The 14,585-nt window shown below is 35.8% G+C and overlaps 1 protein-coding gene across 6 annotated transcripts in view; it reads left to right on the top strand.

Moving 5' to 3' along the window:
• Positions 1-12,659, top strand: part of TMEM108 (transmembrane protein 108) — a 175,798-nt gene extending 163,139 nt beyond the window's left edge. For 5 of the 6 annotated variants that reach the window (XM_039336180.1, XM_039336179.1, XM_039336182.1 and 2 more), the window contains 3 exons: positions 2,695-3,807; positions 10,518-10,672; positions 12,331-12,659. In XM_039336180.1, the coding sequence (XP_039192114.1) occupies positions 2,695-3,807; positions 10,518-10,672; positions 12,331-12,453 (1,391 nt within the window). In that variant the 3' untranslated portion in view covers positions 12,454-12,659. Of the gene's footprint in view, positions 1-2,694; positions 3,808-4,878; positions 8,018-10,517; positions 10,673-12,330 lie in introns of those variants that run through there. The other variant, XM_039336184.1, reaches the window with a different exon arrangement.
• The last annotated feature ends 1,926 nt before the right edge of the window (positions 12,660-14,585 follow it).

Genomic DNA, 14,585 nt, shown 5'->3' with positions numbered 1-14,585 from the left:
AATCGCCAGGACCAGATGGATTACACCCCAGAGTTCTCAAGGAACTGGCAGATGTGATATCGGAGCCACTGAACTATATTTTTCAAAGATCCTGGAACACAGGGGAACTACCAGAGGACTGGAAAAGAGCTGATGTAGTTCCCATCCTCAAAAAAGGAAAAAAAATGGATCCAGGAAATTACAGACCTATCAGCCTGACCTCAATACTTGGGAAGATCCTGGAAAAGATAATCAAACAACGAATCAACGAACACCTAGAGGCAAACAAAGTCATTACTAAAAGCCAACATGGGTTTGTCAAAAATAGATCATGCCAGACAAATCTTATTGCATTCTTTGACCAAGTGACAAAATTAGTGGATCAGAGGAATGCTGTGGACATAATTTACTTGGACTTCAGTAAGGCATTTGATAAAGTAGATCACAACCTACTACTTGACAAGATAGAAAAATGTGGGGTAGACAGAACCACCACCAGATGGATCCGTAGCTGGCTGACCGGCCGTACTCAGCGAGTGGTCCTCAATGGAACTGCATCTATATGGAGGGAAGTGTGTAGTGGGGTGCCCCAGGGCTCTGTTCTGGGCCCAGTACTCTTCAACATCTTCATCAACGATTTGGATGAAGGGATAGATGGGGAACTCATCAAATTTGCAGACAACACCAAGCTGACAGGAATAGCCAACACTCCAGAAGACAGGCTTAAGATACAGAAGGATCTGGACAGACTTGAACACTGGGCACTAACTAACAAAATGAAATTCAATGGTGAAAAAAGCAAGGTTCTACATTTAGGCAAGAAAAACCAAATGCACAAGTACAGCATAGGTGGCACCATGCTCAATAGTAGTAACTGTGAGAGGGACCTCGGAGTCCTAGTAGACAATCACTTAAATATGAGCCAGCAGTGTGCTGCAGCTGCCAAAAAGGCCAACACAGTGCTAGGCTGCATTAACAGAGGGATAGAATCAAGATCACGTGAAGTATTAATACCACTCTTCAATGCCTTGGTAAGGCCACACTTGGAATACTGCATCCAGTTTTGGTCACCACGATGTAAAAAAGATGTTGAGACTCTAGAAAGAGTACAGAGAAGAGCAACAAAGATGATTAGGGGACTGGAGGCTAAAACATATAAGGAACGGTTGCTAGAATTGGGTATGTCTAGTTTAACGAAGAGAAGGACAAGGGGGGACATGATAGCAGTATTCCAATATCTCAGGGGCTGCCATAAAGAAGAGGGAATTAAGCTATTTTCCAAAGCACCTGAAGGCAGGACAAGAAGCAACGGGTGGAAACTAATCAAGGAGAGAAGCAACCTAGAACTAAGGAGAAACTTCCTGACAGTGAGAACAATTAATCAGTGGAACAGCTTGCCTCCAGAAGCAGTAAATGCTCCAACACTGGAAGTTTTTAAGAAGAGACTGGACAGCCACTTGTCCGAAATGGTGTAGGGTTTCCTGCCCGAGCAGGGGGTTGGACTAGATGACCTCCAAGGTCCCTTCCAACTTTACTACTATTACTATTACTATACTGTTTTTCATATTATCAAGATAGCTTTTTTGGATAAGCAATAAATAATAATATTATTATAGTTCATCGCATAGTCAGCCAGAACTTCAGATTAGATTTGGTGTTTTTATTCAGCTAGTGAGTCTTTCCCAAGGACCTGGAATAGCCAATATTGATTTTTGATGGCATTAAAGGTATTGTCACAGAATGTAAGCTGTTAATAGGAATCATTATTGTTAAATTTATATGCAGCCCATCTCACTATCACTGATTTTTATCATGGTTTTGTATTTCCTTTTCTGCCTCTGTCATATGTAACTCAGAATAATGCTGCATCCATAAGTATAATTTGGACCTTTTTTTAAAAAAAAAAAATAAGATTCAACCTTTATTACAGTGATTTTAAGATCCCGAAAGCTTCCCAGAATCAAGGTACTGGCCCCTGCCCTTCTCTATTTTAGGGACTGACTTTCAGTACTTTCAACCCAAAGAGGCTCTTGGACCAATGGACATTTCACACTCTTTCAATACATGCATTATTTTTTTTAAATATTTTTTTAAATACTCTGCTTTTTTTTTTTTTTTTTAGAGAGAGAGCCAGTTTGATGTAGTGGTTAAGGCACTAGGCTACAAATGGGGGGTGGGTATTGTGAGTTTTAGTCCTTTATTCTGGAGGAAATCTTGAAATAATTTTCAGGTCTTAGGGAACTCTATTAAAAATGGCAAAAAATAGGAAAACTTCACAATGCAATTGGCTTTTAACCCACACATTACATAACAACAACAAAGTAGCTGTCTAGCTGCTGAGTTATGGCACCTAAAAATTCCCACCATAGCAAGCACTGGCACTGTGCACTGTGCAAATTTTTTTAAAAAAAAATCCAATTACAATCTCTCTTACAAAAGCTAGGATTCCACAGAACTCCAGTTGAGAAAGATGATCTCGACAAAAACATGACTTCCAGGCCTATTATAGTATGCTACCATGGTATTTTATTTCTCTTTATAATATAATATTTCTTTTAAAATTCAGAATCATTTATATAATAAAATTGGTATATGTATTTTATGTAGATATATAATTTTGTATATGTATCATGCACTTCAGGCTTGTAATTTGATGACATTCAGATTTTCCATGTCATTAATTATTGTCTCTTGTTTTTGTTTATTTTTTTCTAGGTGTTCTATTGATCTTGGTGCTAACAGAAGAATTAGTGTTTGCTGTTCAGGTACTAACTCCCAAGCTTGTGTCATCTCAGAGCCTCCTGATGGACAATATTAGTATTTTAGCTATGGAGACAACTCCAGGAGTTGGAGGCCATCACACAACCAAATCTTTACCCACAACAACTCTTGCAAATGCTGATTCCAGTAGTTTAGCAGAGACTTCTGTTCCTTCTGTTGGCCAGAAGAAATTAAGCAGCAGCCATTTTGTTGGCAACACAGAATCTTATCATTTATACAACCAGAGTGCTTTGTTGTCCAGGAAATCACTTAATAAACAAAAAATCTTTCTGGGTGCCCAAGGCAATTTCATAGCATTTACACAACCTTATCTAAAGACAGAATTGTATTCTTCTGCTACCACAGAAAATTGGCCCCCAGAATATCCATTTCAGACCCAGCCTCCAGTTCATACCAGTCATCAAAATACTTTACAGGGAACCACAACAGACTCAAGTGATTCTATTCATACCTTGGAAGGCCTTAATGAAACAGAGAAGGGGAGGTCATCAGAACTGATTACACAGGAGATTAGTCTCATTACCCCAACAATTGGTCCATCAACTGTTACTGAAATGGTGACTGTGCCTTTTAAACCCACACGTTATGACATACTGGATATACTGGGAAAAAACAACTCATGGATAAATTCAAGTCAGAGTACAAATCAAGTACCCATTTTTTCTGGTCCTGGGACAACAACAACAGAAGTAGACTTTGGACACCCTGGTCAAAATGATGTTGATGCCAGTCTTTCCTCCTTATATACAACAGGAGGCTCTACTGAGGAACCAGCTACCACACTGCATCCCTCTAGACATAATGCTACCTTGCCAAGCAGTACATTGTCTATGGAATCCTCAACGTGGCTGCCAAGTTCCACTTCAACAGCAACAGAGAATTTCCTAAACAGACTGGTACCTGCTGGTACCAGAAAGCCTGATGTCCCAGGAAATGTTTCTCATGTCACAGAAAGAGACAAGTCCCAGTACAGAGCAACTATTTGTCTCAGCAAAGTGGATATAGCATGGATCATCTTAGCTATCAGTGTACCTGTATCCTCATGCTGTAAGTTGAATGCTTCTCTATAAATTTATGCCCTGTTGGATATAACAGGTATTAAATATTGATAATGAAGAAAAAAATTGAACAACCTAATTATAAAGTTTCATTGATCTTTATAATATGACTCCCATATAGTTAATAATCATCCAAAGTTATTTCAACATCCTTGTATTTGTACACTTATGCACTGTTGGGGACATGGCAGAATTAGCCTGTGTTTTGATCTCTCATATTTTTTGTGTTTGTATTAGGGTGCATGTAACCCAGGAGCATCCAATTTTTTTTCAGCAAATAATTTTGATCAGTTGAGAAAGCACAGCAGTTCAGTAATCCATTATCCTTTCATAATTTGGCCATGAAAAGTTCCCACTTTTATCTGGAAATGAGACCTCACCTGTATAATGCCTCTGATGCCGCTTTCCCAATGTCTGCATTATAAAGTTCTTGAGAAAAGAGCTTTAATTGGGAAACCTTAATAATTGTGAAACACAATTGGTCTAATTCATTTTTGATATTATTACTTAACTGAAGCTAATTATAGCCAGTAGCTATTCCATCAGAGAAGATTAAGAAATTGGCAGTGAAGTTACTTGCATCATCGATATTTCAATTTTAAGTTAGTGTATTCTGCAACTCTCTTAAAAAGTCTGCTGAGATTTCAGTATTTTTGATGACACCTCTTTCATCAGAACAGCAACCAGACTTTGCATGAGAGAGAGACAATGTAGTTCTGATATCTGTTCTGTTTATACACCATCTTTTACAAGAGTATTTACGTTTATCAGTAATAGTAGCCAAAACAGATAAGCCAGAGGTCCCCAAATTGTATTGATTCATGCCATTCTCTCTCTCCCAGCAAACTCACAGTTCTGTTTATTAAGTAGAAAAATATGCTACACTGTCACTATGCATTTGCTGCACTGTTCTGGAGTACTGTGATAGTATACAGTTTATGAAGTGTGGGGATAAGCAAAAGAACAACTTGGCATTTGAAACACCTTCTCGAAGTCCCATAATTGGAAGAGAACATGTCAGTGGTAGAGCACCTAATTTATTAATTTTTTTTATATGCAGAAGTTCTCAAGCCTCATATAGAAGATCTACAACATTTCTAGGTAGAACTGGAAGACATTATTTGAATCTCTGGGAACCTCTGAGCCACTAAGGTTCAGTATAGTTAATACTGAGCTAGATGAATCAATTTACTTTATTATATGGCAGTTTCTTTAATGGTGGTAAGTTGTATTAAAAAGTTCCTCAGGTAATACCAAGACTATCCTTCAGTGTAAGTGATTGTATTAAAATATATCCATATTATTACTACTTTAGGTTTTTTTAAAATCACATCTTGGTTGTGTGCAAATAAAATTATATGCTAGGCTGTTTAACTTTGTGCTGTCTTCTTGGAGTTACCACTTTTTCATATCAATAGTCATTAATACTCAGTTACCATTTCATGAAAAACATGGCATGTAATGAGCAGGTTATGGATACTGTCACTGACAATTTGCTTTTGGAAGAATGCATTATGAAATTTCCATACTAAAAATCTATAAATTATATGTTGGTTAAAATATTTTTTTTTAAAAAAATCAAAACCTCTGTGTAGTGGGTGAGAATTGAAACTGGAATTATTGGAACAGTATAAAATGTATATGCCTCATTTCACTGATTAGTTGTTTCAAATCAAATAAATGACCTTTTCCAGAAAACCATCCATATGTCTTTTGCAACTAAGTTCTGAATAGGTCTGATTTGAATTTAATTTCTTGTTTGTTTTTTTATAAGAAAGGGGCTCAAAGTAATCATTTAAGAAAAATTAATTTAAAAAGACAAATCAAGATAAAACATAAAGCAACAGTTAGTAATCATTATTGAAATAGTGAATTTATTATTATGGTGGATCATTATAATAAATTTATTATAATGGTGGACCAGTAGTGAATTTATTATAATGGTGGATCATGCTCCTAAAGGATTGTCATTAAACCAGTAATAAATTTTGATCAAATTTCAGAGGTTCCTCAAATATTTTCTATCAATGTGCACATAGAATAATATGTATTTACTAGAATAATATATATGTGTTACTTGTTTATAGATGTCAACTATCATTTCTATTCAAAGAAATCTATTACATGCCAGCTGGATGCTATATGAATTTAAAACCATCTTTTTTCTCAGTCATAGTGCCATCTGGTGGATGCAGAATGTATAAATGCAGAACATATTGGGATATGCGTCGTTTCTCCTTCAGAGCACAGCTATTCCTGAAGCTTAGATGTGAAAAACATTTCATACTGCATATTTATTTCAATAAAAATCACCTATATCAGCAGATTTCAGAGTGGAAGACAATCAACAAAAAATATTGCCCAAAACTATATTGATACTAGCTTGGCTTTAGAAAAAAGACATTCCATCAGTGGAGTGCTATTTAAAAAAAAAAATCCTCCTCACATCCCCAAACACCACTTTTACTTCCGGGGCACAGAAAAGAAGCATTCCTACACATCAAGTTCTTTCCAAGAATCTAGGGCATCATAATTTATTACTGTAGTAGTGTATGTGTGAATCCAAGCAGTGTGGCTTTTTTGCAATTGACAGATGAAAATTTTGTTAATGTGCAGGTTTTCTAACTGCTGTCCAGGATTTTTTGGTATGGCACTCAGTGTGCCAATCCATTTTAATATAATTATTATATAATTATATCAATAATAATCATACAAACAAAAATCAGTAACAGAATAACCACAACTCAGTTCAATAAAATTAACTCAGATCCTGGTAAATACATATTAAGCTTCAAGGTTAACAATACAGTAACATCAATGAACTGCTTCACTTAAGATTCATTCATGGCATCAAGGAAGAATAATACTACAAAACAGGCATTATCCCAGCATATTTTTCCCCTTACTGCTTTTTTGTAATCTTTGAAGATAAAATGAATGTATTGCATATCAGTTATGACCACAAAAAAGCAATTTTTCTTATAATATCATATGAAGAACCCACTTAATCTGATAGACGAACAAATTGCTTTATTTTCTTGAAAATTTGATTTTTGGGGAGGAGTTGCTGCTAGTACCCTTTGATTCACTGCCAATCACCTGACAATCCTGTTGCATATTAAGATAACTGCTGCCACCTTCAGGATACAAAGGAGAGATAGGTAGAAATCATCCAGCAGCCACTAGAATGAGACTGCTAAAATCACAACATTGTTCCCCCTCAAACGTCTCACAACAGATATGTAAAATTATTTATAATGGATAAGCTAAAAATTTATATGTCTGTTCAAGGATATGCAATATGAACTTGAACTTCTCAAATGGTTTGAAGATTCAGTTTGGTGCCACTGTTAAGGTTGGGTAGGAGGATAAATCTTCATAATACTCCATTTCCTAATAGTATAGTGCAGAGGTAGGCAACCTTGGCTCTTTTATGACTCGTGGACTTCAACTTCCAGAATTCCTGAGCCAGCCATGCTGGCTCAGGAATTCTGGGAGCTGAAGTCCACGAGTCATAAAAGAGCCAAGGTTGCCTACCCCTGGTATAGTGGAACTAGGGAAATTAGCTGTTTCCAGCAATTTGTCTTTGAAGTTTTCAAATTTTCCAGCCATGTTATGAGAGCAGGATCACCTGTAAGCCATCTTGAACTCTTGGAAAAATTATGGAATATAAATTGGAAAGGAAATTGGTTTCCTCTTAACTGGCTTTTGCAGAAACAGCTGCAGCCTTCCATGTTTCAACAGTGTTTTTTGATGAAGAATTATCCAGTATTTTGGTCCAGGGGCTTTTTGTGATCTACATATGCATCAATAACCAAATGTAGATGTGTGTCTTAACAAACATGAAAGAGAGCTTCAATAATTCTTTCAGAAAGTTGTTTCTTATAAAAGATGTTGTTATCTTAATTCATATTCCTCTTCTTCCTAGCCTAATCACTGCCTCATAGACTGTATGAATGCCTTGCTTTATCAAATCTGGTATTTTGTTTCAGAGGGTGCCATCTAATTTGTTTTCAGTTGCAGGAGGATAGATTTTAGTTGAATATTACAGGAAGCATCTAATTGGTAAGAGTTAATGAAATCAGTGCTCTGGAGAAGAAATCCTTCCTCTTCCTATAAATATCTTTAAATGGAGACTACAATATCATTTTGGAGATTTACTATAATAACTAGTGGTTTTTTGTAAAAAAAAAAAAAAAGTGCCACACGTCATACAAGCCATCTTGCCTACCCTACAAAGTTTATTTGTAAAACCCTTCAGTTTTTAGTGTATCTAAAAGATTGGGATTTTGTTCAAGGTAAGTTAATACTAGTAAGTATTACCATGCATTGTGTGGTTTTAAATTACAAGAAGGCATTTTGTTAATCTTTTGGGACATTTACCACTGGCACACCCATTTAGTTTAATGAGTGGAAATGTCAGCTTTCTATGTGGAATGAAATTGGCCCAATAAAACAAAATTTGGTTGCTTGTAAAAGATTGAATTATTTTTAAGTTGTCAAACAAGGTAGAAAAATTTACATTTGGAGTTTAATATGGATATTGACTTGAAACAAATTAAGGCTGAAATTTTGTCAGTGAACAGATTACTTTTAATTTACCTTTAAGTTAAATCCAATTTAATAAATAGATCTGATTAAACCTCATACTGTAGGTCTGCCTTTACATCTGACCAATACATAATGAATATATATTATTATTAATAAAACCTCCAAATCACAAGACATTGGTTTTATTCTTATCCTTCCCCTTTTCAGTTTGAATATAAAGTATAAAAGACTAAAAAGAGATTTTCGTAGACCTCCCAGCCTTTGAACTACCCAAGGAACCGAAACAGCAAAGTTTCGCTGTTGGGCAAGCTCCCACACTAGCCACTTTTCTTTCCTCTCACTTTGCCTCTTTTTAACCTCACACCCCACCTTCTGTAAGGGAAGGCAAAAGGCTCACTCAACCTCTTGTGAAAGATGCCCTCCATGTTTATATGTGTCTCACTGCCACCATTGGCTTCCACACCACATGATCCGACCCAGCCAATCAAGCTGTGGTGCTCCAGTGCTTCATGGCTCCTCCTAGAGAAGTCAGACAGCGCCAGAGGGGACCCTGCTCACACAGTACTGCCAACAGGGCATTTTCAAAAACAAACGAGGATAGGAAGGGCAACAATAGGAAAAGAATGCAACTCTGGAAAATCCATCAAAAAAGGTGCCAGAAGTCCATTCCAATACGTTCTATGACAAAGCCCTGATAATAACTATTCAATTAGCAAGTGGTGAGGGAAGTTTCCAATAAAAATAGCAGTTATCCCAATATAAATAAGAGTGGCCAACAAAATTATTGTGTCTAGGTTTGATAAAATTGCTGCCATTCTCAAGTGATCCAAATCAAAGCTGTTATACTTGCAGACTGTCTCACAGCTAATTTTAACTGAGAAGACAATATGTTGCGAAATATAATGTAAATTATATTTACATTATTAGTCATTCCAGTTTAAAATCTTTACTCTTGTGTGTTAGTTAAAGGATTATAAATCTTGGGGATTTAGGACTTGAAAATCAACATTTCTGAAGACCAACAGTCCTGAAGACCAATATTTAGACTGAACTAAATATTATAGCAAATCATTTAAGTAGCCTCCCTCAAGAAAAAAACGTATTTCTGGGAAAAAGCCAAGGAGAACTGCTGAAAAGGAGAAACAGCTTAATATTTTTCTTTGCTCATTTTTGTACTCAAAATTCACTTGGAGGAGGAAAGTTGATCTGAAAACTGGAATGAAGGGAAAAGGCTTAAATACCATTCTCTACTAATCTGTTTATTCATACTTGTAACATCAAGTGGTTGATTTTCATTTTAAAACATGAGAACCTATTTGGTGTACTGGGTAAGGCACCAGGCTGGGAACTGGAGACTATGATTTCTAGTTCAGTCTTAGGAACAAAGCTAACTGAGTGACCTTGGGCTAGTTATTCTCTCAGTCCTAGGAACACAGCAAATCAATTCTGAAATCTAAAAACTGAAAGACAAGTTGCCAGGAGTCAGTGCTGATTCGAAGGCACAAAAAAGTTGAATAACTGCTTCATTAATTTTTTCTCAGAAATATAAATAGTATGTAGGCAAATTGGTGCTCTGAGTTACAAGACCCACAGTCCTTCATACTGGCAGCTGATAAAAAAAATCTGGAGGGTTGCATGTTATTTAGCACTACCATATACACATTGTAGGTACAGTCTTCTAAAAGCCTATCCCATTGAGTTGAACTTATTTGTAGGTGTTTATGAATAGTTGCAGCCATAATGTCATGAAATTTCTGGTGATGGATGTGTCTCTTTTATAGACTTGTTCTTGAACCCCACAGACAGTCCTGAAATAAGTACAGATAGTGGAGATATAATATAAATGCTATTGTAATATAAATAATTTATTTTAAATATTCTCTTTTTACGTAAGGAAATAACTTTGAAAGGATGATTCAGTGGGTCATGGATTGTCTAGTTTTATAATAAAACCATCTCTAAATCAGTTAATATAAGCTAAAATGGAAGCCACCAAAGGCGATGCATCTCATCATCAAGTTGCTGCAGCATGTTAGGGATGAGGTTTGAAAGAGCCCAGTAATGACAGAGTAGAAGGCTCTAGACGTTTCATACCAACAATCAGTCCCCTTTATTCACAACCTAATCCCAACATGTTTGTATTGACAGCTGTGCTATTAACTGTGTGCTGCATGCGACGAAAAAAGAAGACATCAAATCCAGAAAACAACCTGAGTTATTGGAACAATGCAATCACTATGGACTACTTCAACAAGCATGCAGTAGAATTGCCAAGAGAAATACAATCCTTTGAAACATCTGAGGTGAGATTAGAATCCTGTTGGCAAAGCCATGTTGGGGAGGTTCAGATTAATGTATATCCCACTGTTTTCTTCCTGTGGGGATGAAAACCAGGAGAAATGTTTATTTTCACACAGTTCTTTAAAGACAAAATAATCATCTTAGATCATTATCCCTTGAATTCCTGTTCATACACTTTCCTCCTCCTCCTAGATTCAATTACTCTTTATCATCAGTAGTTTTTGTTATATAACTCCAAAACCTATCATTTCCCAAGTTCCTGCTTTTAAGCCCCACTCCTTTCTCTTATCCCCACTTGCTTGACTTATCCCTCGTTGCCCACCTGGTTTCTGCACTGTGCCATAACTTAACCTGTTCTTTCTAATTTCACTTTATTTCTTTTTGATTAAAGTTCTTTATTTTCTATCTGCCTTTTGTTCAACTTCAGTTTCTTAGTTCATCATTTGCTCTTTTGCGTTCAGTCAGGCTCATCTTATGCTTGTTTTTATGCAGTCCATTAATGACAGGATCAGTTGAGGTTTCCATATGGTTGACACTTATTATTAAGATATTACATAGCTATAGCATTTTTCTTCCATAACACTCAAGAGTGGGATAGTTAAAAAAGAAAGAAAAAAGAAAATGGGAAAATGTGGGAGAGATGCAAATGAGAGATGTGTACTGATGAATGTAACAGGACAGCCTGATCTGAAAGCACTTATTTCTATATCACAATCTTCTCAACTGGATCTTTCATTTTTCAACTGAGCTTGGTTGTTGGTAAACATTCTGCTGAATATTTTTCCCTTAGTGGCTAGAAAATTCAGGAAGATTCCATGACATTTTAACAGAGAGCATAGCTGGCAGTTAGTTTCCATCATGATAGTAATATTATGGAAAAGTTGCATCTTGCAATTCCTATCCTTCCATGCCTTTATCAATGGTATAAAGAAACTACATTTTTTTCTAAAGACCTGAAAGTGGCAATACTATGCTGTAGTTAGCATTTATGGTATATAAAATGTTGGCTTTTGTCAATGCTAGAAAAGACAAAGAAAAATTTGTCATAGATTTAAACTACCATGTAGCTATGTTTCCTGAAGACTTCTTTTTTTAACATTTGCATATACAGTAGCTTGTTAGTTTCTGCTAACTTGTTAAAATTAAATGTTATTACTATTTTTCAAATACTGGATTTGCTTGCGAAGTTGTGATGTATAATTTTGGCAAATAATACAGTAAAGGTGAATAAAAGTAAATCTTGCATGAGGTGATTTGCATTTATTTGATCTTCTAGATGGTGGGAGATTAAAAGTCTTAGTTTGTATCTCTAGCTCCAATTGTTTATGTTTTTAAACTGAATCATGAAATTTTAGACACAACTGATGGAGCGTCATTTTACAGATGGAAAACTTCCAAGACTTTCAAAGCAATAGAGCCCTTCAGTTGTGGGTCAGTTACATACATTTACCTTTATCCCAAGCAACCTGGTTATGAGAAAGTTCTACTTGGAGGGCATTAGTTTAGAATCAGCTAATCTACATAAAAATCTTAATTATATAGTGCCTTATATAAAACAATCCATTTGTGTGGCAGTAATGAATATAACACATTCCATTTTATGAGAGTTAATATGTGATGAAATATCTTTTTTTCTCTCCCTCTCCTCAATATTTTCTAGGACCACCTTTCTGAGCCCCGTTCTCCAGCCAATGGGGATTACAGGGACACTGGCATGGTTCTTGTGAATCCTTTCTGTCAAGAGACGCTCTTTGTAGGACACGAACAAGTGTCTGAAATATGAACCTTGCTCCAGTTCCTCAAGTTTTATCTTTATGATCTTCAAATTATAAATATGAATATATATGTATATTATAAATATAATCTTTGTGTAGCTATGAAATATAAGAAACATTTTCAGTTCCCCTCCTCTTTTTTATAAGTGTGATTAAAAAGTTTACAGACCAAACTTCAGCTTTATAAAATAAAAGCTATTTCTAAACAAACAAACAAAAAACTCTGAATTATTGAGATTGGGGATTTTTTCCACTCTACATTTAAGTTTCTGGATTTAGGCAAGCTATCATTCTGGGAACATCTATGTTTATTCTCTATACTACTCTCTACAAATGTAGTTACAGTTGAAAATATCTATCTGTATTGAATTTGGCCAGCACAGATGGATGGTTTTCAATAAATGCGATACAAAAACTCTGAGGTGACAAAAATGCAGAGATAGAATTCACATAATGGTGATGGACTAAATTATGAAGAATTTTTGTTTCAGTAATGAACAAGATTAACAAATATTTAAGAGTGTATATGTGGGTTGGACTTGCACATTACACATTTACAGATATGTAGAACTGAGCCTGAGATATTATGGGTGCATTAGATGCTTTTTACCTGGACTCTTATTGCCGTTGCCAAGATTTCGCTGAATATTCAAATTACAGGTAGTCCTTGACTTACAACAGTTCACTTAGTGACTATTTGAAGTTACAATAGCACTGAAAACATGATTTATGAGCATTTTTCACACTTACAACCATGGCAGCATTCCCATGGTCACGTGATTTCCATTCGGATGCTTGACAACTGAGTCATATTTATGACGGTTGCAGTGTCCCGGGGGGGTATCATGTGATCACCTTTTGCAACCTTCTGACAAGCAAAGTCAATGGAAAAATCAGATTTCACTTAACTGTGTTACTAATTTAATAACTGCAGTGATTGACATAACAAATGTGGCAAGAAAAATCATAAAATGAGGCAAAATTCACTCACTTAGCAACATAAATTTTGGGCTCAGTTGCGGCCATCAGTTGAGGACTATCTGTATATACAAAGTAAATTTCAGCATAAGATCAGCTTCTTTCTGCTGTATAATGTAACTGATAAATGTTCATAGGAATAAGTGATTTAATAATTGCCTATTCAAGCTTACTTACTTCAGGAGGGCTTTTTGGTAAAATTCCTCATGTTGCTACAACTCCAGGACTTGTCACCTTTGACATTATAATTGGTTGCAAGATATTTAGACTGGATTTTGCATTTTTATCAAAGGACCTGGGTTAGGCAGTTATTGTTTGATGGTGTTAAAGGTATTATCACAATAAGCTATTCCAAGTAAAGAAAAGCTGCCTTTTGCAATTGACCAATGGACATTTTGTCTGTATCAATGGTGTTTGGTCCTTCAGATATTTTGGGATTGCACCCAAGGCACCTATCTTTGCATTCTTTTGTCACCATTATTCTACTTTTTTTTCCACAAGTCTTTGTATTTTGTTATTTTTCTCAGTTCCTTCTCTTCTATTTGGATGTCTTTATGTTCTGCCAAGTCCACTATTCAGACTTTTTTATCTTTCTTATCAGCAATTGTTAAATCTAGGGTATTATGTGGCATGTGCCTGTCTAAAGTCCCAGAGCAATTTAGCTTCTTCTAAAGTCCCAGAGCAATTTAGCGTCTTCATTTTCTATGACTTTCTCTATTTTATGGCCCCAGCAGTTCTTTCTTGAAAGTAACTGGTACTTCTTGCAGATCTTTCAATGTATTATTGTTGCTGCTTTGTCTAGCCATTGTTTGTATTCAGTCTGTACAGTCTTCTTGCAGTAACTAACCAAATAATCTACCGTTTCTTCAGCTTCTTTGTAGACATGGTATTTCCTGTTGTTGTCTTCTCAATTTTGGTTTTGTATGCATTTGTTCTTAAGATATAGTCTTGTGCATTTGTTCTTAAGATATAGTCTTGTGCAGCTCCTTTGTCTGCCAGATCTTTTTATTATCTGTTTTACCTCCTTTTTTTTTAATGTACTGGCCATTTGGTCTTTCCAGTACTCAGTAAGTCTTCCTGGTATATTAGCTTCAGTGCATCCTCCTTGATGTCCTTAAGATATTCTTCCAGTGCCCTATTTTCTTCTTCAACAGTCTGATGT

This window comes from Crotalus tigris, unplaced genomic scaffold (genome assembly GCF_016545835.1).
Source record: "Crotalus tigris isolate CLP2741 ecotype Arizona unplaced genomic scaffold, ASM1654583v1 scf7180000017666.27876245, whole genome shotgun sequence".
NCBI lineage: Eukaryota > Metazoa > Chordata > Lepidosauria > Squamata > Viperidae > Crotalus > Crotalus tigris.
Note: the sequence above shows the minus strand (reverse complement) of the source record. Positions and strands in the feature narration are given on the sequence as shown.